Below are 26,260 nucleotides of genomic sequence, written 5' to 3' on the forward strand. Positions count from 1 at the left end.
TGGCTCTATGTGCGATGACACAAACAGCATTCCTGATCTGTCATCATTACATCTTGGCCTTCAATACTTTTTAAAAAATAAATAAAACAACCATTAGGCTTTTCACATGTCTCCAGCACTGCCACTGGTCCTGCTGTGAAAATCAAATCAATAAGTGAGATGTGCAGATCTGCTGTTTGAAAGGATGGAGGAGTGAAAGGATGTGGTTATTATGGGTCTAACGTGGTTACTGGTTCCATCTTCCTGTGTAGGCTGTAGGGGAGAGCAAAAACTAGGTTAGAGCACCGATGCTTATGAAAGGTTTGAGGTTGGATGCAAGGCGCGGTTTTTGTGTTGCGCATTTCAACAAGGCAATTCACACGGAACTTACGTTGAAATATAAAAGGCATCAAGACAAAATGTATTACAAATTAAAAAGAAAAAATGGAGAATTAAAAAAATAGATAAACTGAGAAGAGATTACAAGGGTAAAAATTCATAGCAATTATTTGATTTTAATAAAAGGCCGAAAATAGACCCGCAGTTCTCTGGCAAAAGAAGTTGTATACAAACTGTGTTTTTTGTCCCTGCAGGGTTGCCGTCCACCATGTTAAGGTAAAGCCCAGGTGCGCGGTGTTGACCATGCTAAAGCGCCTGGACAAGATCCGCTTCCGAGGCCCCAGGACGAGAGACGAGTTTCCGGACTTGGCGGAGTCGCCACCCGCCTCTGACAACGAATGTAGCGATGACATGCAGGTGAAGCCCAGGGCAGCTTTACGGGACACGGAGGACCTCCTGCGAGACCCTGTGAGTACTCGCTTTGAATGCATTTGTATGAATGGGTGTGTTTGGGTGGGGCTTTTTTCCTATGGCCACATGCACTTGGTCACATTTGAGGGAGGAAGAAGAAAAGTGAATTGTTTCATTTCCTCTTCTTTCTTTTGCTTTTGCAATCTTGTTCTGTCATTTTATCCATCGCCATGTCACCCTCCTCTTTGTAGTCTGTTATCTTGTTTTTTTGTCAGAAACATTTATACAATTAGCCATGTGTTGCTCAGTCAAGCACACATAAATACAATAATATTATAATATAATAATTGTTTACAAAAATGTCAATTATTCATTCTGAAAAAGGATCTGACCTCTGTGTGACTCATCATCGTTTTCAGAATAACATAAAAAACTGAAGCGAGGAGAATGTGCAGTAAGCCTCTGTTTCACCTTACTGATGTTTCACTGAATGAATTGTGGAAGTGTGATTCTAGCTTGATTCTAGAGTGTGATGTAGCTTTAATCTAAGCTACATTTTCTCTCTTTATACTTTGTGCCATTGAGCTGAAGAGAAGAGGGAAATGATGGATGGAAGGCTTGTTATGATATGGAAGAGATGACAGCGATAACAAATTTCCAATGGTGGCAACCAGCCGCAGACATGAACAGAAATAGCAGTGGTGAGATGAACAGATATTGCATAGCAGGAAGGGAATGAAAAATAGAGGGAGGGAACAGATGAAAGCAGGGAAAGTGATAAAGGGTGCTAGAGGACAGGAGTGTAGCCTCAGACGAGTGGACTCTGATGTCTAGAAGGGAGGAGATGGACAGGATGGAGAGGAAATGCTTAGAAAAGACGATCCAGATAACGTTTTCTGATATTTCCTCCACCCGCGCTTGATACTATTCATATTTCATGAAATCCGCAGCTTGCTCTCGTACTTGTTGATGACTACAAACGGCAGCGTTGTCGTCATCATCATGCACATGCAATGAGAGGGAGACACCAGAGTCAAAAAACACAGTTTCATCGTTCCTCTTCAAAAAGACAACTGATGCAACCTTTGTATTTGTGGGTTTTCCTGCACTCCGTTGAAATCTACTCAAGCCCCGCTGTCAATTCAGTGGTACTGAGTTGAAATAGACAAATACACCTTTAAACCACAAAAGGATCAAATTAAACTGCAGATTTTTTATTTTGTTTTAAAGCAGGATATATTGATGTTGTGATCTGCAGACTATGGGCATGTGACACGCGCGTCTGCATTTGCACGTATGCACTTGAGTTTTCCTCTGTCCACCAGAGTGACTGTGAGCTGGTGTTTGTATGTCTGTATGTGCACTGGTGTTTGGCTGCATGATTACCAGCCCACCGGGAAAGCATCGCCCACATAACGGCAGTGATGAGTCACACTCTGAAGCCCCAAAATAGACCAAGCTAGCTGTTATCCCTGCTGGGAAACAAACACACACACACGTACACATGCACACACAAAGCATGCTGTTGCATTCAGTATCTCAGAGCTGCCACTGCTTTGGTGGGGATTTCATCTTTCCTGCATATTGCCCTTCATAGATCCCCGGTCCCTCATAGTAGATTGATGGGCCTTTATAGTCCCACTCATCCTAATTCGATGTCTATCTCTCCTGTAGCCAGATCACATGACCTGGGTCCTAAGCTCACCTTCATTACCTCATCTGTTAACAAGAGGACACGCTGTGCCCTTGGGCTGCAGAAACATGAAGTGAGACTTTATGACAAACTAGCTTGTGTCATCCATACTAAGTAGGTAGAATGTCATCAAGCAGATGGTGTTCAGTCCTTGCACAAGCGACTGCACACGACCTGCATCACTTTCCCTGCTGATCAGATGGCTCCCTCACTGCGTCTGACTATCTAAATTATATTTAAAGAATAGTGTTATGTTGCAGGTCAAGACAACGAAACATACTCAACACATTAATTTCATCAATATATATGAAGAAAGGTGTGTGGTTTCACAGACGGGAAAAAAATTGAAAGTAGAAAGGACAACTGAGATAATTTCATCTGTCAAGTTGAGTGTAACCGTATAATTATCTGTTACACTCTCAGCATTTTCTTCCATCAGCGGACGATTTATCATCATCTCTTCTGGCTTGATTTATGTTTTTTTCTCAATAAATCCCTCATTGATTTGACAGCATGTGTCATAAAGGCCTAATATTTAGAGATTATAGTCACAGATATTTTTCTTTTACCTCAACTGCTCTTTTCTTTTTCTTTTAAAGCAGTTGCCAGCTCATCTCACAAAATGCACATTCAACTATTGGTATGCTTGGGACGGGCCAGATGTCTTCCTTAATTGTTACTTATTGTATATCGCTGATCAAAACTGTAGACAACAACACTGTCGCCCCTTGGAGAAGGTCTCCTGAGATATTTGTGTTTACGTGCAGAACAAGGTCTTGAAAATAACACCTTACCACAGGTTACGTGGTGTACCTTCAATTTAGATTCGCAGTCCTGTTGCAGAAAATGTTTCTGGCAACATCTGTCCACCTCTGTTCCACACCACACAGACGAGATTCCTTTCTTGCTCACTGACCTTATGTGCACTTTCAAATGATTGGAGGATGACTGAGTGCAGTAGTTGTTAATCTCTGATGCGTGACAAATTTCATTAAAAATATTTGCTTAAAAAATGGTGTTAAAATAGTCGTAGAAGAGACGGTGCTTTTCAACCAGCAGGACAACGTCTCATTCCTCCACGCTCATGAACGAGTGAGAGGGGGAACACTATAATTAATCAGCCGATAATCGCCCTGGGTGACGTCATGGCTTGACCTACTTTTGAGGACGAGGACGCTCTGACTGATTATAAAATTAGGCACATGAAGTTGTGCTGATTCGGCATTTAGTCAAATACAAAGCTGTCAAAATTCAAACCAAAGACCAGAGTAGAGCGCCCACTCCATTTCTGCCTCTTTCGCTTTCTTTTTCGTTTCATCCCACTGTCTCCACTCAATTCTCACAAACTGTCGCTGTCCCCTTTCTCTTCTCCATGACACACTTCCAGAAGAGGCTCTCGTTTGTTTTCTTTATTCTGAGACACTCTCCATCTCTCCATCCCGGCTGCCTTGTTGGTTTCTGGCTCCTTCTCAAAACACTTATTCTTTCTGAGGTCACTTCCAGGTTTGTGCTCTCTCTCTCTCTCTTTCTACATCTCTCCCTCTCTCTTTCTTGCAGAGAGCACATCAGCTAAAGATATTGCAGTATTCAGACACACACACCATGCTGGTTACAGGCTGGGAGAAGCTGCTGCAGCTTGTGTGTGTGTGTGTGTGTGTGTGTGTGTGTGTGTGTGTGTGTGTGTGTGTGTGTGTGTGTGTGTGTGTGTGTGTGTGTGTGTGTGTGTGTGTGTGTGTGTGTGTGTGTGTGTGTGTGTGTGTGTGTGTGTGTGTGTGTGTGTGTGTGTGTGTGTGTGCGCCTCTTAAAGGACCCTTGCTCTTGCCGAGCACTGATGCTGCTCAACCTGCAGAGCTCATCATCCTGCTAACACTGCCACCTCTCCTCTCGTTCTCTCCTCTTTTCTCCCCCCTCCGTTATCCACTCACCCCTAATACCTCACACTTTCTCCCTCGTTCCCCTCTTCTCTCACGCGGTCGTCATCTCTCATCCGTTTGACTTTCACTCTGTTCACCTACACACACGTTGTGCTGCTAGCTGTGTGTTTGTGTCCGTGCGAAAGCCCTTAGTCAGGGGTGTGTGAGTCATCAGTGTTGCTGTTGTCGGAAGAGAGGGAATATCCTCTTTTTTTCTTTTTTTTTTCTCCTCCTCTGATCTCACTCCTGCTGGACCTAAACCGGGAGAGGAAACATTACTGTGAGTCAAGCGCAGGGCTCAAGTGTGTGCCTGCGTGCATGTGTGTTAGATCAGCTGGGATATTCCTGCTTGTGCTTGCAATTCTATAACCAAACATGTTTTTCTTTCTTCTCTGTTTGTGAATGCAACCGTTTGTGTGTGCGCATGGGTCCATGTATGTGTGTATGTGTGTTTGTGCTCTATGCATAAATGTGTATGTGTGTGTGTGCATGTGTGCGTGCACAGGCAGGTTCAGGGTCTCCCACCATGGCTGCGGCCATCCAGGAGTTCCAGAGGTCAGAGTCAGACCGACTGAATGAAGTCAAAGGTCACCTGGAAATTGCCTTACTGGAGAAACATTTCTTACGTGAGTACACACACACACACACACACACACACACACAGATGCAGTTTCCATATCTTTGTGGTTGACACACATGTGGCCAAACATGCTAAAAAGACATGTTAGTGTCCCTGTTGTTGCAGTGGAGGGTCAGTAGAGTGTCTCAGGATTGCCTGTTTAGTATATAGACCAAATGTTTCGAGTCTGTGTTGTCCGGTGGAGTTTTTCGATTTCCCAGTGTGTCTAAGTTTGGTGAGAGATTGTCGCTTTCTACAGAGCGACCCTGGTTAGCTCCCAGAGAGAGGCCTTGATCTTGTGTCATTCAGCTCCTTGTTATAAACAACACATAGATGGTGAGCAAGAAATCAACAGAATGAGGAAAAAGTCAGTTATAACGATGCTGCCTCTTTCTACTTCTTATCTACAGTTGCTTTCCCATACAATTTATTCTACTCTTAAATAGTGAATGAAGGAAGCCTTTCTCTCATAGATGAGAAGATCCAGTTAAACTGGGTTGTCGCTGAAATGAAACTCTCTCCCTGACATGCCGGCACTTCCTGATGTTTATCGAACTGTAAGCATCTCGTGATATCAGTCTGCTTTGTGGTTTCACAGTTTTGCAGGAGATGGGTTTTGTGCTTTGCTCTTGGTTGCCGTGTGCAGCTTGACTAACAAAAAACTCAAAAGGCTTTAATTTGTCTTCTTTGTTCTAGTGCAAACATTGTCAGTCAAAAGCTTAAATTCAAGTGTTTTATTCTGTCTTATCTTTCAAGCGAAGGGTTTTTAAAAGTCAACACAGAAAGCTGCATGGACTTAGCTTATATAATCTGATGTTTACAATTGGCACTGAAGACAGTAACATCCTGTTTTGGTAGTTGTAGGTTAGCAACCCTGAAATTGCAGAGGAAGAGTAATGGAAGCAAGCAGCTGCTGAGCATATGTTCATCAATTTAACATGTTTCACCAGAGACTACTCACTGTGAGGGGAAGCATCCATGAAGCAGCACTGCATCTTCAATTACCCCACAAACCTTACTGTTTATTCATTTGCTTTTTCTTTAATGCATATCATAATGTCTACAGGGACGGTGATGGCAAAACAATCATACCAATTTATTAACATAAATTAGGATCATGCCAACATAATCTAACATAATATAATAGCCAGCTTCTATTACTTTACACTTACTTACTTTACTGAAATATATATTTTCTATAAAAAGAAAATTTATGAAACTCTCTTTCTGAGCTTTTTAAAAATAGATTTACATCTTCAATAGGAACCCGAGGCCTTGGTGCCCAGTGTCAAAGAAACGGATGATAATTGATTTTGTACTGAAAATGATATTTGTTTGAAATTAGAAAAATAATAATACCATCCTTAAACTCACTTTTACACAGAGCTTTTAACTTCATCCAAATTAACACTGATATTCGTGCTGACCAGTACAAGGAGTAAATATTTAGAATCCCGCCCCTACTTAAGACCAGGACTGACACTGTATAATCAACAGTGACCCATTGAAACATATTACTACATTTGCAAGTACCACATAGAGACAGTTGAATTTGAAACCAACCACCAATCCTAATGGTGAGAAAGAACTTTTACACTTAAAAGATTTCCAGCTTCCTGTACCAAAATGATGGCACCGCTGTGAATCTGCTGTTACATTTTCAGTGTAGTTTCAGGGTGTACTTGTCAATACTTGCAAAGTGAATGTAACTGTATAATGACAGAGATAAACTGAGGGTTGAAGATGTGATGGATTATCTGTCGCTGGTGAGGGAACGAATGGGTGATGCAGAGGCAGGGAGAAAAGAGGGGAAACGAACTGTATGATGCTCATCCCGAGTCCACCCCCTCAACCCACACACATTTCCAGTGCAGCACGTTTTCAGCCGTGTGGTGTGTAGAGTGTATGTGAAAGAGAATACCTCAGGCTATGTCCTCCCTCATAATGCCTGTGCCTGAGCTAAAAGGGCTGAATCCATTGTCACATTGTCAGGCAGCTAGCTAGACTAGACCCTCCTTCCTTCCTGTTTGCCCTTTCCTTGCCTCCTCCCGTCTTTCTTCCCTCCCACCTTTTTCTTTTAAAGAATTCCTCCAGGGATCTCTTTGCCTTTTTCCCTCCATCCCGCTGAGCCGCTCTTTCAGAATTTGCCCGCCATTCTCTCCTCCTCGTCTCTGGATCAGTCTCGACGCTCCCTCTCCTCATTTATCCTCTTCTCCTCTTTTTTCGTTCGTTTGATTTCCCTTTCCCTTTATGCTCCCTCTCCGTCAGACACAGTATCCGGAGGTTCCTCTAAGATCTGACAAACACATGTGTTTGCACACAAAGCAGGTGAAACGGCTGCGACCGTTTCATGAGCTCAAAGAGTTACGAAGAGAAATGTCATAGCGTTAACTAAGATGGCAGCCGCTTGGCATTTTCTTAGGGGATAAACCTTAATACACTTTGCCTTCTGTTGGTGATGGGGAAAGGGTAGTAGCACCTCTGGGTAATTCTTTTTTTTCTTTTCACATTATCTCAAGCTTTTTGTGTTTTTTTTTGTTTTTTTTTGCTCCCTGTGATTTCTTGTAGCCGCCTGATGCTTCACCCTGACCATCTCATTTTCTGCTTATCAATTTCTCTTATGCCTCTCAATCTCCTGTCCAATCTCTGCCCGGTGCAATCGTACTTCAGGGAACACTGAAGCATGAAAACCCATTAGCACCTAATGGAGTCCTAAGCTCCCTGCCCTGCACTCTAGTTACTGTGTATTCTATTTCTACCATTTTCCTTTGCACTGGCACTGTGCTTTGTGTAGTCATCGTGTAAGAAAAGCGTGGGCTGCCGAGTACAGTACAGAGTACAGCTGACTTCGGAACGACCTACACAAGTGTGCATTCATCGTGTCCTTAGTCATGTGTTGAGATCAGATGAACACAGACTTAAACACTCATATACAGTTGGTCATTAGCTAGAGTTAATGAGATTATTGGGGGGAAACAAAAGATTCCTTGTTGCAAAACTTAACGAGTTTGTGTGTTGTGTAATGGGTTTATCTGGTAATATAGGAACACAACATACCATTACATGAGAGCTAAATAGTTTGCTCGAAGGATGTAATGTAGAACCACAGTGTCTGACTTAAAGGGTAATTCTGCTTTATTTCAGCCTGGCACATTTACCACAATTGTGGCTGTTGCATTATGGTTAACAACGTTTGCCCTTACCACCTCCACTGTAACGACCCTGGGAAATTGGTGCTTGCACAAAACAGCATGAAGAGATAAATGTGATTCTTCTTTCGTGACTGAAAATATACACAGAAAGGAGTCATCTGGATCGGCCATCATCCTGCATCTACAAATACATACACCCGAACGTTGTCACATCAAATGTCACATTCTATGATGAAACATATCTTTTACTCTCGGCTAGCATAGTCATTTCAGCCCATAGCAGTTGCAGGAGTATAACCAGATGCTTGTGTTTATTCCTTCTGGGACAAACATGTGGTCTCTCACACAGCATTTTATGTGTTGTGATTGTTTTTTTTCTTATCACCTGGAAGAACTGAGCTTTTGGCCAGCCAGCAATAATTTTCCCTGGTAGATTTTGGGAAGGTAAAATAATGTATTCTTGTTAAACTGCTGGAGACATCAATTGTCAAATCAATGTCAATTTCTGGAATCATAAGCTCCATTTCTCTGCAGCAAAGGTTTACTTCCGTACAACTTTGGAACCGCCGTGTTGTTTTGCTGCCTCTATCTCCTCTTCCATTTGAGATGCATATATCTCACCCATCAAAGGGAAGTAGTCTATGGTTTTCAGTTTAAAACAGAAGTGCTTAACGTGTAGATTCCTACAAGTTAAGTACTTCTGTTTTTATCTTCAGTCATTGTTATTACATGAATTTCTTGTTCACTTAAAGTGAACTGAGTTGAGGCGTTTTCTCTCTCTCTCTCTCTCTTTCTGTCTCTCTCTCTCCCTCCCTCCCTCCCTCCCTCCCTCTGACTTATATCTTTTTGCTGCCTGAAATAAAGCTGGGGCCCACGCATATGCTAAAACAAGCACACTGCTTAAGTATATAGTCTCCTGCCTTCACAGGAGGCGTGACTTTCCATTCCAGATGGTGCGTGAGTGTTTGTGTCTCTATTTGTGTGTGTTTGGTGTGAATACACTGACCCATGTCTTTTCTTTTGGCTTCTGTTGTGATTGTCCCATGCTATTCCGAAGGCTCTTTATTGGTTAATTTGTAACCATGAACGTGAGCGCACATAGAAGGAGCCTAAAACACACACACACACACACACACACACACACACACACACACACACACACACACGGTAGTGATTCCCTTCTGCCATGTTGCGCTTGTGCCTCCTTCCTGTCTTCTCTTTTCGGTTCCCCTGGTTCTCATCTATTCCCTTCCTCTAATCTACTCCCTTCAGTCATTTCTCTTTTCTCCCTGGGTCGTGAGTATGCACACACACATCCCATAACAAACTATTCTCATTAGTTTAAAGGGCCAGCAGTGTGCGCTCTTTCTTATTTTCTTCATTATGAATTCATGCATAAATATTGATATTCACCTCAATTTACCTTGTTCAAATGAATTGTTGCAGTCATTTGTCTGTGAGTGTTGGTTTAATCAAATCATTAAAAGCTGAATTTATTACATACCCTTGTTGTTGTAATTTGGTTTGCGATACAATTTAACTTAAGAAATTACATTTGGAAAATTTCTTCAGGAGCTTTGTTCTGGTCACACATGCAGGATAATCCGCAGACGTAGAGAGAGAACTGCAGCTCCTGATAAACTGTCTGCAGTGAGGTATGGGGATTATCCTCTGAAACTGAACATGTTCTGTGTCAGCTGGTCTTTGTCATGTTACTGTGAGAACTGTAAGTGTGGCGTGTAGATCAATTTCATTATGTTGCAAGCTGGAATACATGCAAATGTTACTATGTTCTTGAAATTTACCAGTGGGATTAACGTGAGGTTGAATTCAACCTGGTGCTTAAGTCGTGTTGGAGACAGTAATGGCTGTATTTCACTTACGGTTGAACAATATAAATGTGCTAGTAGTACATGTGTACATAGTGTTTCTACACTATTTTACTGACACTATTTTTTTCTGTTCACATTCACATGAAAAGCAAACCGTTCTCATCAGGCAAGCAAACCTCAGATTAACACTGGCCCTGCTCTTTACGAATGCACTGTGTGTTGTCATCCCCCTGCTCCCCCAACCGATAAGCTCCAAAAGTTAATCATCTGGATATACCCTCCCAAGTAATATTCGCACCAAGATTGGGGAAGTCCTGTCATGTGTAGTTGAGTTATTTTGTACACACAGACAGGGGGTGAAAACAATATCCTGGCTATGCTGGTGCTCAGTGTAATAATCATTCAGTCAAACATCCCTCGATTATATGCCGACTGCTGCTTCATTGTCTGTTATACAAACCTGCAGAGCTTTGACAGGTCGGAGCTTTATAGCAGCGGCCACAGAAGACACAGAAATGTAAATTATGCAAGTGTTTTACCATAAAAACTGCACAGTACTCTGCTCCTCGTGTGTGTGTGTGTGTGTGTGTGTGTGTGTGTGTGTGTGTGTGTGTGTGTGTGTGTGTGTGTGTGTGTGTGTGTGTGTGTGTGTGTGTGTGTGTGTGTGTGTGTGTGTGTGTGTGTGTGTGTGTGTGTGTGTGTGTGTGTGTGTGTGTGTGTGTGTGTGTGTGTGTGTGTTTCTAAATGACCACGGTTTTTTAATTGTATTTTTGTGAGCCTCTCAGTTTGCGTATACTCCACACCAACATTTATAATAGGCACTCTGAGAACAGTCTCCTTGAGAGACAACCCTGTGATAGTTCAGTCATAATTAAAGTAAAGTCAGAGGGATAGATGACTAGAATCTGTACCGTGGGTAACACAGCAGACTTCAAGTGCTTAGTTTTCTGCTTCCTTTCTCTTTCTCCCCTGCATTTATTCTTATTCTCTTTCATTTCTATCTCTAAACTACACTGCCTTTCTTCCTTTGTCCTTGTGGTTTCTTTTTATTTTTTTCTCGCTTACTTTTTATTCTTGGCTTGTTGTTGTTACCTCTAGCTTATTCTGTTAAGTTTATTTTACTACACTGCTAACCTCATTTGTACCTAGAGCTTGGGAGGCAAAAAGATAATCACACAGATGCACAGTCTGACATTGTCTATATAATAGCCAGTCTCTCCCTTAATTGTGGTCTATTGGTTTTACTCCTACTAGTTCTGTGACAGTTCTGTGAAAGAACTAATTGTGTGTGTGTGTGTGGGGCAATTCTGTTTGAGGTCGTGTGTTGAAGGTCAGTGCGAGGGATCAGGCCACGCTCAGTACTCTACAGTGACTGGCTGATCAATAGTGTCCTAGCTGCTGTCCTACTTCATACTGCAGAGGGGAACACACACACACACACACACCAACAAGCACAACCAAAAGCTAATGGATTCAGAGATGAGCTACAATAGGGCTGTAATGCAAAGCCTTCTTTCACAATACCCTCTGGTACTGTGTAAACCCACTGGTAGTGGGAAGCCACCCAGAATAATAATTTCTGTGGCATATTTCAAACTGAAATAAGTAAGTGTCTCGTTCCCTACTGACATAAAAAAATCGTATGTTAGGAATTCTGAGCTATGCCTACTTACTAGAGTGGTCCAGGCAGGTTGGACAATAACTTTGAAATGATAATCGCATTAGGGTTGGGTTTGGTGATATTGGCTGGGGCTATCTACTTGATTATTTTAAACTGCATGTGCCTCTAATCAGGGAAACATTGAGCTCTGGTCAGGTTCAGTCACAAAAAAACAAAAATGCCTTTTGGGTGCAGGTCGGGCTCGGTTAACTTTTCTTTGGGGGTTGGACAGAAAACTGCAGCCCGAGCCGCACTTCATATCCCGATAGTCTGGACTATGGGTTTAAGTAGAGTTGGAAGTTTAGACCTCTCTGCTATCACGTTAGCAACTTTTCAAACTCTCTTAATTGCATCATTATTCAAGTTTTACCAGTGATATATTTTTTTGATCAAATCAACCCTTTTTTCAAAATGGTTGAGCTAATCTTAAATATTTCCTGGCTACTGCAGCAGTAACCTTTGGGACCTGTTTGGGAAAGAAACTGATATCGGTCTTTGTAATGTATGTTGTTTACAATTTTCTTCACAATTTGATGATGTTAAAAAAAATTCTGCTGTCAGCCTGAATAGACCATTTTCACAGCAGCCATTTTGAAATGAAATAGTAGGTAAACACAAGTGTTGCTAATCACATTATTTCAGCTTGTGCTCCATTTAGATAGAACCTCAATCAATGTGATTAGTTACACTTGTGTTTACCTAATAATTCATGTCAAAATGGCTGCCGTGAATATATGGATATTGTAGCAGCCCTGAAAACATCTTGCCATGATCCAACCATGTCTGCATTTGTTAGTTATCTGCCATAGGATATGTAGCAACAATGCTGATTACGTGAGATGAATACTAAGAAACGATACTGAACAAGCTTATTAATGCATTAATTTAAAAGTACAATACGAAAGAAATTTATTTCAGTACTGGGTGTAATTATGACTTGGGTACTGGAGAATACGTCTGCAGTGAAGAATGGAAAATTCATTTTTTTATTCTTTGAGCTAATTATCTGTGATTGAGTATTCTGTGGGACACTGCCTCATTACTCATACTTGTACTCTGGTGGTGATGATGATTCATTCTCCCTCTAAATAGGCAGCTCCAGTACATGCTGCATGTTAATGAAGACATCATGCTCAGTGCTAAAGAGACGTCTGTCATTGGTGAGCTCTGCTCCCCAGGAAATTAAGTCCATGAGGCAGAATGGTTTCCTGACAGAAGCAGAGGTTTCTGTAATTAGATTATTGAGATTGTTGAATAGAACCAAAAATCATGTAAGCTCCATATTGATGTAGATATTTAATTTGACATTAGTTTCTCTTGATGTGCTGTAGTTCATGTCGCAGTTTTTGCAGGTTATTTTTGTTGTACTCTCATAAGTTAAGACGCGGCAGCAGTGTTAAGTCATCATTTGCTGCAGCAGAGCATGTGGGATTGCAACAGGTGGTCATGTGGGTAGAGAGACTAAATTCCTGAGTAAAAAACTCTCAAACTGTGTTTTGAACAGGCAGCATGCCCAGAAATTGATGTACTGTACGTTCTGTCTGTGTTTTTAAGCAAGACATAGAAGTTCCACTGGACTAAAGCAGGGACGTTTCTCACATCAGTTGCCTGAATTTACTGGCAAAAACTGTGGAAATGTCTTTTGTTTTGTTTATCTTGCGGTTTCCGTGACACCGCTTGGTTCCCAGTGCTTGGCGGAGACTGCGCTGCCTTGACCAGATAACTATGACGTAATGAAATCTATGATGTGATTACTGTTCTCCAAACAAGCAGATGCTCTGCTCCCTGCTGACACAACATTGGATTATGGAACTTGTTGATCTGGATTATTAATGGCATGTTTATTTCACTTTCCCTAGTAAATATTTGAGCATGAACACAACAAAGACCGCAACAAAAGAGAGCGAGAGGAGGCAGACGTATTGTTAGTTCCCTCTCACACACACACACAGTCTGTCAAGGAGTCTGGCTCTGCTCCATGTGAACAATAGGTCAGTGAAGACACCAAGGCACAAGACAAGTGTGAAGTTTGAGATTTAGCCATAAAGTCAGGATAATGTTGGAAAAGTGAAATCCAGGTCACTCACAGATAACAAGGCCAGAGTGGAAGGAGGCCACTGAGAGGACAGAGGATTCAAAAGACACAGGACAAAAGGAAGACAAAGTACAGGACTTAACTTGTTCATGTCTGATGAGAAACTGCATAATAACTTCACAGTGAAAAATTGGAAATAAAAGTGTCAAAGCATATTAGTCCACAACCAATTTAAATAATTGCCTTATATTATGATTAGTATTAATTAATATAAGAAACTTTTATATGGACACCAACATTCTGATATTAAACTTAAGACAATAGTCTGAATAAGACACTGCCATGTAAACAGCATTTTCTGATTACCTTAACCTGAATAAGGTCATACTCTTAATCACATTATAACGTCCTATTGGTTTTCACAGTTTTTTGTGACATTGACATACGGCAGATGCTTGACGACTCATGCCCTGTGTTCGAGTGTAAACAAGTTGTAGGACTTAATGTTTACATGAGTTGTAATTGCACTTCATGTAAACAGGAATATGAATGGAATATTCTAATGGCAGCTGATGTAAACATCATAATCAAAATAACGTCTAATTCAGAGTAGGGTCATTAGTCCGAATATTGCTGTCCATGTAAACATGGTCACTGGCAATCCCCTAAAAACATTAAACTAATTTTATGGTTGTGACACATGCAGAATGAGAATAAAAAGGTTCCATTTCTAAGGCAAAGGTCAAATTGAAAGAGCATGATGTCTCAGTATTGACAACACAAATTATGTTTCGGTGTAGATTAGTGGGTCGATTAAGTCTTTCCTCTAATTCGCAAATACAGTTTAGGCTTTCCTCAAACCCTCCACTTTCCAGTGCTGGCTTCATATTGTTTTCTAAACTTCATTATCTGCTCCTTTTCTTTTTAATGGTTAGTGTCTTCAATGGTGTATTGACATTTGCTGATTGGCTGTGACAAACACTGTGGTGAGTGGTAACAATGTGAAGCCGACGTGAAGCGGCTTATTCTTTCTCTCTCTCTCCCTCTCTCTGACCGCCACCCCCCCTCACCCCCATGTGCCCCCACCTTCCTTTAATGAAAGGAGCTATTGTCTCTGGCCTGGATTGAAAAACCCTCACAGTACTTTTCCTTTGAGCTCTTTAAAACTTTGCCTGTTCAGATGAAAAGCGATTTGCTTGCGTACGTACAGTAACTCATGCATGCTCACGCTGCTGCACACAAATGTGAACACGCACAAACTAGAACACAATAGACGCATACCTCCTGCTCACACATGCAGTGCGGAGAGCAGTCACATACACCCGTACTGACACGTGAACACGCATGATGCGCGTGTCAGACGGCTCCTTGTGTGCACAGAAATCTCAGATTCCAGGCCCTCTTATCCGCTGGCCACCCAGCAAAGCCCCACCTCTTCCTACCTCCTCTGCCCTCCTATTTCTTCACATTCACACAGGCTCCGGTCACTGACCGCTCTGTGTGTAGAGGCCTGTCAAAATATTGACAGAGTAGCCTGTCCTTGATCTGTGCTTTGTCTCTGGATGGGACAAGTAAACATGGAGCATAAACCTAAACTTTGATGAGCTTTGAGGAGTATTGAGGTCATAAGGAAGCAGACGGTGCAATACAAGCTGGGTCAGCCCTGGAGATCCTGCAGCCGTGGCTCGATTTCAAGAGAGGACCAAGGCAGCCACTCTGCCGACCCGATCTTATTCGAGCTTCCCAGGGACAGGTCGACTGCAGAGACTAATGGATTTATGCAAAATGGAGGATTTAACTGTTGACAGCTTCGAGCTGCTTTACAGCGGAGCCGTCGATAAGATTAAAAGCCATAAAAGTAACCTCAACCTCAGTAAGTTTCATCAGCTTCAGCATCAGGAATTCATCGTAAACTTGTAAACTTGAATAAGGTAACTTATTAGGTAACACTGCACTGTTTCAAACTACTACTACAAACTAACTTTATCTTGAATTAATCACTCAAATAAACCTCATGTCAGCAGGTACCATAGACTTCAGTTTTTCGTTTGATCAAAGTCCATAGCAATTTGATAACATCGTCTTTACTGGAAAGACATTATCAATTTCAACAAGTGGTTAACCTTAACTCATCTGTCAAAATGAAAACAGAAACTCAACCTCACTTTATGATAGCTCTATTTCCTCAGTTTTAACCTGGGTTGTGTGTAATCCAACATGCCCACAGTTTTATTTTCCACAATATTTGGGGACGAATGCAAAAACATTGTATAATTCAGCTGATACAATTTTAAGTAGCATCAAAGAAGCTATCAATCTTTTTTTAATTACCACTTTATCACTGCAACATCAGTTGGAGTCTGTGTTAATGTGAATGATTGTGCTTTACGTTTGCATAAGCAGTTTTAAATATACCTCTGTTTTATCTCTCTGTATTTGATCATTGGTAAGCAAATATCTAGAAGTGTGATCTCATAGATTACATTGAAGGGAACAGTAGATATAGTATTTGCATTGTATATCTGAAAGATGGAAACAGGTCAGATATGATGACTTGATCACCACTTGTCAGACTAACTGTAAAATCAGGTGTTGCAATATTTACACGGTTTATCCAACCTTTTCTCACCCTATCAGCACCATTTGTGTTTACATTTTATGGAGTGGAGAATTGCATTCTGAGAAAAAATATTCCTAGTGTAGGCCTAGTCTACATGGAAAAAATGAAATTTAAGGTCTGTTGCATTTCCCAGATCTGTGGGAAATTTGAGCAACCGGAGCTAAATTTAATAGCTGTGGGCTTAGTACGTGCACATGTACATGTTTTCACTTTGCAAATTACAGCCATTTATCCCTGTTTTAAATCCAATATCCAACACAATAAAGTGTGTAAAAAAAAATAAAGAGCTCTGTACTTTCTGAACACACTGTATATAGAAGATAGATTAATTTTAGAAGCAGAGCGGGCATGTTGACAGAATTATTAATAGTCTATCTGATGTAGAGGGCCTCTGTGAAACAGAAAAATTATTGTACTCTCTCTGTTTGTCACACATAGCATATTTGTGCTATGCTGTATCACACAGACAGAGCCCCACACCTAATACAATGTTATGGGTGCTTGGAATGAGGAGTCTCTTTTTCTGGTGTTAGGAAGGATATAAGCTATATGTCTCAATTCAGCAGCTGCATCCTTCGGAGGACACGCTCTACGCAACCGACGCCGCCCGCGTAAACCACGTTGGTCTCCAGCTTTTCCTGCCGTTACAGCCGTGGCCTAGCAACAAAGCTACGGATTTAAATGTTCTTCGGTTGATTAAAAATGTTGAAAACATGTTTCTTTAACACGTTTGTACACTCATCGGTTGAGTACTGACATTTAAAAATATGTTGTTTTTGCCGCCATTACCTCTTTGAAAAACAGTTAGTCACTGAAGCGCAATGAATCATGGGATATGTTGGGCCGGGAAGGGTCTACCTGGTGGAGCCTTCGTTGCTCGGGGCTGGAAGGACACATTTGGAGGAGCCTTCGTTTTGGGACAGCCTAGTCGCACCTCTGTGATGTAATCGGTCTACGAATACAGTCGACAAAGGATGCAGCTCCTGATTTGGGACACAGCTATAGTTAGTGTGGAAGGAAGGAAGGAAGGAACTGGGAAGAGGCTGGAAAGAAAAGCCAAAGGAGTTGTAGAGGACGTAGTTGAAGTAGTCTTCAATGACTTAGGGCATTTTCAAACCTTGTTTGGTCTGGACTTTTGGACTTTAAGTTTATCCTGAACCAAAATAACAGGTGTGGAAGGTGCCTCAGAGCAAAGTCCAGACCAAGAGACCAAAATCTGGTCCGAATAAAACCACGGTTCAGTTCATTTGCAATGTGAAAACACTTTTTTGAATAGTTAAGACTTTCAGACTAATGCAGGATGTTGACACAATTAAACAATAGAGGAAGAAAAAGAAGCAAAAGTGGCTTTAAGAATAGGTTGCAAAATTCACCTTAGACAATACAATGAGAGTCGAGGACATTCATTTGGTGCATTCGAGCTAGTGTGGAGTACTGCACCTGAAGTAGTGATACCATCAAATTCCAGTGGCAGCGAAATGAACCAATTGATTCATTTTCTCCATTAAATGGAAAGATAACTACCTGCTGAACTGACAACACACCAGCATCAGAGGCACAAGGGTCAACAAACCAATCAATGTCAAGTATACTTAGATGCAGCCCACTTAGGTGAAGACAAGGACGTACGTATTTAATAGAAAATTCTTAAATGCACCCCCTGAATTACAATGTGAAACCAAAACTAACCAGACAAAATGTAAACAGTGTAACACAAACATGAAGCCTGTTTCGGACTTACAGGTGTCAAGTGATGTTGCTGTTAATCCTTGCATTGTAAACTTCTGATCTAGTTTTATCTACACCACCCATGGTGCACTGCTGCTGCCGTTACCCATTTGACTAAAAGGTTTACCGTTGGCCTTGGATCTCCTGGCATAGGGTAGCCAGCGCTAAGCTGCTTAGCCCACAGCAACCTTTGGCCAACCTCTGGCTTTCTGTGTCTCCTGCGTACACAGGCACGCACACTCTTTCTTGTTTTCGAACATTAATACTGCACCTTACACTCTTTGTTATGTTGTCATATTACACAGAGGAAAAACCCACGTGATTTTTGTCTTAATGCCCCAATGCACACGGTTCTCAAAGGACAGATCAAGCTGCTTTTGCAAACTACAAAAGAAGAACGTACTTATCAGGTACACTGATACTGGTACAGTATATGTCCCCTCTCGGTTGGAACACCCTGTGATGTGGCTGAAGCTGCAGGAGGTGCTGGCAATGAATGTTTCATTAGCATTAATGGGGAGCGACACAAGACGAGAGTGAGGTATTAGATTAGGTGACGAGAAAGAAAGAAAGAGAATTTGCCAGCAAAGTTCTTGTAATACGAATCCCCTACTGTGTGTGTGTGAGATGTAATGATATCAGGGAAAGAGAGCGGGAGGACAAGGTGATATGTATTTTCATTAGCAGGGGATGCACAATCTTTGGTTTTGTGTGTGTTGTCTTTTAGGTGGGAGAGATATTGATGTCATAGTGTTACGATGCTTAATGTTCTTATAAATCCTCAGTATGACGTTTTTAAATTAAGAAATTATGTCAAATCAAAAGGTTTGGCTTTAAGTATTTTATATACACTCCTCTCTGTTCTTGTTTTTGTGCCTACGGTTATAATCACCTAAATAAACTATATTCTACATGTTCGCCCACTTTTATTGCCTCCCCCTCCTCCAATATTCATGTGTCCCTTTAGTCAGGGACAATAGACTGAGAGGAAACGCTGCTGATGTTGCTTTCAAAGCCCTGATACCTGATACCACTTAATGCTCGGAGCTGATTGACGAGGAGGGAGAGTGGGGGACAGGTGAAGGTGGGAAGGATGGATGGAGGGAGAGATGGAAAGAGAGACACACAAGTTGAGGCAGATTTTTTAGATCTCCTCTACTACTAGAGTTTGACTTCAGTCCTTAACCATAATTTGATTTGCCATTATTTACAATGTTGTGATGTTTAGGAACATTTTAAGTTGTCTTAACTCCCAAAAATGTAAATGATGGCTGAAATGCTGGACTGCTTTCATGACCATGTGCAAACTTGTGTGGAGCCTCTTTCAGTTGTATTGTTTTCCTCTCAAACTTATGTTTTTGTCGTGTTTCTTTTCCCCAGAGGAGGAGCTGAGGAAGCTGCGGGAAGAGACAAATGTGGACTCCCTGCGACAGGAGCTGGACAAGGAGCGAACCAAGAGGATAGACCTGGAGCAGAAGATGAATGAGGTGCTCAAGTCCAGGTATAACAGGAAGACTGAGACACACAGAGCTAAGTGCAATGACGTGGGTGATGGGAGATGAGGTTCAAATGTGTGAAGTGGGAAGTAATAACAAGGGAAAGACAGGAAATGATGACATTGCACTTCATAACATTTCATCTCAGCTGGGTTTATAATGGGTCAAGTGCATATGTGCGCGTGTGTGCCTGTGGGTGTGTGTGTGTGTGTTAGTCCCAGTGCTGCCCAAGGTTTCTGTTTATAAATAGACGCCTCACCAGCTTGGTAGGCATGGAATTCCACAAGGAGGTGTTTGTGCGCGTGTGTTTCAAGTGAGATGATTGATAGAGTGAAAAAAACAAAACAAGAAACGAGTCACGCGCTGCTGTGTGTCTCCAAATGCGCACTGTGACACTGTAGCTATGCTGGTGTCAGGCAAAACCTGTGTCTCCTGACACCAGCCAAGCCAACCTTAAACCCAGGGTGCACATCAACTGTGTATGTGGGTGTGTGTGGGGGTGTGTGTGAGGGATCAGATGATGCCTCACACACACCCTGCCAATGGGGAAATTCCACTGGTGCTCCTGAAGTGATTACCAGCAGAGAGAAACCGCCTCAAGAATGTCAAACACTTCAGGATTTTGTTAAAGGGGAACTAATTTATGACAACCTCAGTTTTCCTAATTTAGTCCTGTGTCAGGAGAGATGCAAAGTTAACTGACACTTAATGTTACTTCTCTCACTAATATCCAAGCAGACTTTATAAAAGGCAGAAGAGTTGCTTTGTGAACATATTTATCAGACATGGGATTCACCAGGAAGACTATTACTTCAATATCATAAGTAACTTGTGGCTTGTCTTAGGAGAATAATTAATTAGTAAGTAATTCACAGTAAAACATTGTGATAAGTCATAGAAAACAAGAAATACATTTACATCTGCCAAGAAGAATATGTTTTCACCCCTGTCTGTTTGTTTGTAAGCAATATTATGCAAAACACTACTGGATAGATTACCATGACATTTGGTGGAAGGATGAGGTATGTGTTAGGAAAGAACCCATTCATTTTTGTTACAGATCCAGATCAGTTTTTTTTGTTGTTGTTTACTTACTTGGGAAGATTGGCATTTTTCAACATTTTCACCATTTTCCCAGGGAATAGTTCATGGATCTTGATGAAAAGTAATCAGGCTCTTTAGGGGGACTGATATCTGTGAGTGTGTGAAATTTGGTGCAGCTTGATTGACTCGACGGGGACTGTTGGGCCTTAGAGGAGATATGAGTTCTACTGAGTACCACTCACACAGGCTGAAAATAAGTTAGGGTTACAGGTCACAGTTGAAAAGAGTATCTGATACAATACAACCTCCTTACTGCATGTGAGAGAAATACTAAAGGACCACCCGACATCTTGGTGTCGGCGCTTTCTTTTACTCTTTGTTATGATTGTTCTAAAAAATATTAACTTCACAAAGGTAGGGGACTGAAATGGCGTCTCCTCATCCTCTATGTCTCTCTTACTCTTTTGACCGTTGTTGATATGTCCAGTCCAGAAACTTCCTGAGACGTGTCTGGTGGGACTGCAGCTCTTGACTATAGAGAAGTGAGACCATGACTTGACAAAAATTCTCTCTCCCTCCCCCCCAGACTGGAGGACTCTCCACCACAGCCTCCCCGGAAACAGCAGTCGCCCTCCAACAATGGAACAGGTAAGGCCCTCAAGAAAAAAAAGTGGGAGGGGTGAGTGAGAGGAAATGAGTAGGGAAGGAAGACGTGTGGATGTAAATAAAGAGGTGTGTGTATGTGCATTCGTGCAAAGGAGCTGGGGAAGTAGGATGTGTGTGGAGGAGTGCCTAACAGGAACATAGTGTGTCGGAAGTGTTCTTGGTTATTCTAGGGCGCATAACAGTGTGTAGCGGCACATCATGACAAACACACACTTCCAGGGTGATTTCTAGCATGTACTAAGTGTTAACAAGAACAAGCACACAACTGGATCTGCTTTAAAACCAATTACTGTTATCACTATAGATCAGCTCTGCCATTGTCAGTGTCATAAGAGGGAGTGGGTGTGTGGTCAGTCTATTTTTGGCAGAATAACAACTTTTGCCGTGGTTTGACCTCCAGTGACCTAGTGATTCCTATGTGTGTTTTTTCAGCAATGGAAAGGGAGGGAGAGACGGGGGCTAATTTTGGAAAATGGGTTATGATTGTAGATCACTTTATCTGGGGCAGACATGCCTGAGCTCTAACTAGTGTGTGTGGCTATCAGTGTTTTTTTGGAATGGATTAAGAGAGAGAGTGTGTGTGTGTGTGTGGGGGGGGGGGGGGGGGGTTATTGGTGTGGATTAGAGGACAGAGAGAAAGTGAGTATCATGTGTTGGATAAAGGAGACAGGCGAGATGACATAATTCGTACAAAAGTGACACTGGACTGAGCCCAGGCTGATTTTATTTTATTTTTTTCACTCAGTCACCTGTGGTCACTGCTCAGTACAACCTGTCAGTACGTGCAGTGCTTCCCAACTTCTACCGTCTGACAAGGGACCAACCAACGCAAATGTTAATGTTACAAATGTGTTTGAATTGATTTTAAACTGGATGCCATTTATATTATTTATATAACACTGGGTATACTAAGCTCACCCCACTTAGTTACTGTTGCTATGCCAGTCAGGCCTTTTGTTCTTGCATGGCACAGACGTTCACAGGAATGATCCTGGCAGATTAACCTTAGAAATTCATAGTAGTATTTGAAATAATGTGTCATGATTTCATACAGAGGTAAACAAAAGCAAGCTTCTGATCTGAACAACCAGATTTTATCAGCTCATGCGTTCTAGTACAAAATGTGTTTGTTGGTTGAAACCTGTCCCTCTTACTATTAAAAGGTTTCCCATTGGTTAAAAAAACGAATGGTCTAATTAAGAACATGATGGTGCTTTGTGATGTTACTGTGTCTAAAGACGGAAGCTGCACGTTCATGAGAAAACATCAACCTCTTCATCAGCTGATGGTTCTTGTAGAAGAAGCACAAATTAAGCAGTAGCTATGCTTGTGGTTTGGATGGGATAGCGAGTTTTTTGTACTAACATAACCTTTGGATGGTTTGAAAAAGGTTACTATAGACAAACGTACTTGAACAAGCCACACAGTGGTTAGATTTATGCTTTAGTAAGCATAATATCAAACTGCATGCTTCACTTCAGGATGTGAGGATGAGGAATAACCTGAGTTAAGTAAATGTAACACTGACTTGTGTGAGGTAATGTAATTCACCATATGAAATAAACTGAGTATCTGCAGGTCTTGAAGTCTTAATACCTCTTTAAGTCTTAAGTAAGACTTTTATATTATATGTATCGGATCTGGGGCTGTGATTTGATTTTGCATCACAGGATGTTGTTCCTTCAGTATTTCTTATTATTTACATTGCTATACTTTTTTTGTGGAGTTTCAGACATCAACAAAAAACTTACATTGACTTCAATCATTAGCAGAGAAACAGCAGAAGGAGGTGTGGAGCTCACGGCTGCAGAAGTGGCTGCACGAGCGCTTCGGGGTTTACATCGAAGACTTCCGCTTCCAGCCGGAGGAGAGCACCGTGGAGACAGAGGAACCACTAAGTGCAAAAAGGTGAGTGAAGGGCTTCTTCAGTGTAGTACATGAAGTTCTGTTCTGAGTTGTAGCATCTGTGCTTGTTCTAGGAGACGTGGAGACAGAGTGCAGCTCAAACAGTTGTCATCTCAGACGTTCATTTCTCACCTTGCACTTTGGATAATAATTTATCAAAACCATATAAAGTTGTGCGTACCTTTTTTTTTTTAAAGTGCTAACTGCTCCAGTTGCAGTCTGTTGATTGCTCCATATGATTATTTCAGTTCAGCTTTTATAACACAGGACGAGAGAACATGAAATTACAGGCTCCTTTCTCTGTTCATTCTTTCCTCTTCTATTAAAGATGAATCTGTCATGCCAGCCTCATGAAGGCCAAATTGTCACCACCTCCTCTCACACTGAAAGCAGCTCTCTCTTTGTGTGCACGTTTGTTTGAACACAAGCAGCCACTTGTGTGTGTTCTGACTTGCATGTTTTGTGTTCTCCATGCAGGTTGACAGAGAATATGAGGCGACTCAGTGAGTACTGCGAAAAAACACATACACAGAAAACTATAAAAACAACCACTTTGCCTTCATTATCAATATGTTTTGAGTAGATGTTTGGAATTTATGTATCAACAACTCAAATTTACTTCTGCAGGAACTAACCTCATGACTAACATGAAGTCAAATTTAGGCTTCCAAAGCTGATAATTCAGAGTAAAAATGTCCTTCACATTGAAAAACAGTCTCATTTTAGGAAATACTCAAATATGTGATGCATTTTAATGCTTTGAAATCAATACTAATGTAACAGAATTTTTTTTATGACATAAATCCAACTAAAGATTCCTCTATCCTTGTTTCAGAGCGAGGAGCCAGACCTGTCACCAACTTCTTAAGGAACCTCTCTGCCTTATCCAATTGGCACTCTGTCTACACCTCAGCTATTGCCTTCATTGTGAGTCTCACAGATTTAACAAAATGTATTATTGTTGTTTTTGTTATCCTTTTGTGATGCACTTAGGGTTCTAGTTAGAAAAGTGCTATACTATATAGCAATAATAATACAACTTTATTTGTAATAATTTATGACACGTCACTGTAAAGTTAATTTCTGTTTGAACTTTATACTTTTGTATTTGACACAACATCTCCACATGTCATTTAATTTACAAAAAAGGGAGATCTATAAATGTATCCAAAGCCAACAACCCCAAATTAAATGTCTGTGAAGGGAAATAAATGGTAGAATGTTTTTGCTCAACCAAACACTGCGAAGGTCCAATCCGAAAGTTCAACCCACTTATTGTGGCCATACATAGGAAGGCTTTCTTTAAAATCTTGCTCTTGTGTTCACATTTGACTTAAAGCATCTTAGGTTGCCCCAAATCGAATGCTTGTGTAAGAGTGAGCCTCCCACATCATCATTACAGACCATCTCTAGATTCTCCCTGTCAAACCACCCACTTTTCTTAAGCAGAAGTCTGTCAAATACAGCTAGTACCTGTTGGCTGTTGAGAAAAATATACTTAAATGATGTAAGAGTGAGAGCTCAAGAAATACTTGTTATAAAAGTTTAACTTGAAGCCTCTACAACAATACAGAAAGTACAATAAGTTCAGCCAACAATGACACATCATTGTTGGCTAAAATAATTCTAATGATGAATCTCCCATGGTCAATGCACCAAATGAGAAACTGCTGTATACTGAGCTGGACTTCCTTGTGTCTGCAGATCTATATGAATGCTGCATGGCATGGTTGGGCCATTCCCATGCTCCTCTTCCTGGCTATCCTGCGCTTGTCCTTAAATTACCTCATCGCCAGGTAAGAACATTTCTCATCTATTCAAGTGGCAGCTCAAGTTTTTATTATATGGTTACCACACTGCTGTTAGAAGGTTTACTGTACATTTTGTCTAATAATACTCTATTTAACTTAATAACGGAGGCTACAGCTGGGTTACAGATGCTCTCTGTGGACACACAGTGAATGTGGGTATAATGAAAGATTTTTAAGACCTGCTCACACGCTTGTATTTATGATCATAATAATGCACCACAGAAGACCAATGGATTTTAAAACAAGCTAAACACCAGCCTTCACTCACAGCTGCTAACACACAAATAGAATTCAATCATTTAAAGTCTTTTTTTCCCGGGATTATTATGAAATGAAGGCAATTAATCAAACTGGTGTTTTTAAAGCTGTTGAAAACACTAACTTCAGAGATCGAAGTTTGGTGGCCTAGTTTTATACAAACAGAACACTGTAAATCTACAGCACTCACATTTTCTCCCAATTTTCCAGAGGTTGGAGGATCCAGTGGAGCATAGTGCCTGAGGTGTTTGAACCCATGGTAAGACAACAGCTTCCTGTCTGTCAGAAACAAAAATCTGTCCAGCAGCAGAGGTCAACATGTCTTTCGTCATTTCTGCAGGAGCCTCCAAAGGAAGACTTGACAGTGTCTGAAAAGTTCCAGCTTGTACTTGACGTTGCACAAAAAGCACAGGTACAACCCGCATCAGGATTCCTGTCGGATTAGAGAAGACAGCGATAATGAAACATGTATTGGTTCACAGTTCACACAGTGATTCAACTCTCTTTGCAGAACCTTTTTGGTAAGATGGCAGATGTTTTGGAGAAGATAAAGAAGTAAGTGTGAAGAAGTTATCTGCATTGCAAGCAGTGTTAATAAATGACTCAAATATTGATTTATATTGTGCTTCTCTTCTCCTTCGTGTGTGATCTGGTGCATTTGCCCGTCAGCCTGTTCATGTGGGTGCAGCCGGAGAGCACCAGGAAACTTTACATCTGCCTGTGGATGGCTTTCATCACCTCCTGCGTCCTGCCATACAAACTGATGGGCTTCATGATTGGTGAGAGAAAGTAGTTCCTAATAATTCAGAACCCTTTCGCTTTCTTACATTTTGTTCTGCTTCAGCTTTATGCTGAAATCATTGCCACTCCGTACACCAGTATCTATTGAGTGTAGAGTGATGAGGAAAACATGTATTTAAAAGATTTTAGCATCAAGCTGAAGAATAACTAAATGCCTGAATACTTTATGAATGCTCTTTACATGCACACACATACACACAAAGCTTCTTTATCATGTCACATACTGTATGTTTACTGCATTTGGCTCTGAATGAATGCGAATGCTTTTTCTCAATTCAATGCACACAAACAAATACAT

At 41.3% G+C, this 26,260-nt stretch overlaps 1 protein-coding gene across 6 annotated transcripts in view; it reads left to right on the top strand.

The window, feature by feature from the left end:
* Positions 1-26,260, top strand: part of gramd4a (GRAM domain containing 4a) — a 45,291-nt gene that overhangs the window by 8,095 nt on the left and 10,936 nt on the right. For 2 of the 6 annotated variants that reach the window (XM_034578237.1, XM_034578239.1), the window contains exons 2-13: positions 573-786; positions 4,841-4,961; positions 19,362-19,482; positions 21,108-21,169; positions 22,960-23,095; positions 23,570-23,595; positions 23,928-24,019; positions 24,797-24,888; positions 25,372-25,420; positions 25,502-25,573; positions 25,673-25,716; positions 25,831-25,940. In XM_034578237.1, coding sequence (XP_034434128.1) covers positions 573-786; positions 4,841-4,961; positions 19,362-19,482; positions 21,108-21,169; positions 22,960-23,095; positions 23,570-23,595; positions 23,928-24,019; positions 24,797-24,888; positions 25,372-25,420; positions 25,502-25,573; positions 25,673-25,716; positions 25,831-25,940 — 1,139 coding nt within the window. Of the gene's footprint in view, positions 1-572; positions 787-4,840; positions 4,962-15,104; positions 15,507-19,361; positions 19,483-21,107; positions 21,170-22,956; positions 23,096-23,569; positions 23,596-23,927; positions 24,020-24,796; positions 24,889-25,371; positions 25,421-25,501; positions 25,574-25,672; positions 25,717-25,830; positions 25,941-26,260 lie in introns of those variants that run through there. The other 4 variants (XM_034578236.1, XM_034578238.1, XM_034578241.1 and 1 more) reach the window with 3 other exon arrangements.

The sequence above is a fragment of the Hippoglossus hippoglossus genome, chromosome 23 (assembly GCF_009819705.1).
Source record: "Hippoglossus hippoglossus isolate fHipHip1 chromosome 23, fHipHip1.pri, whole genome shotgun sequence".
NCBI lineage: Eukaryota > Metazoa > Chordata > Actinopteri > Pleuronectiformes > Pleuronectidae > Hippoglossus > Hippoglossus hippoglossus.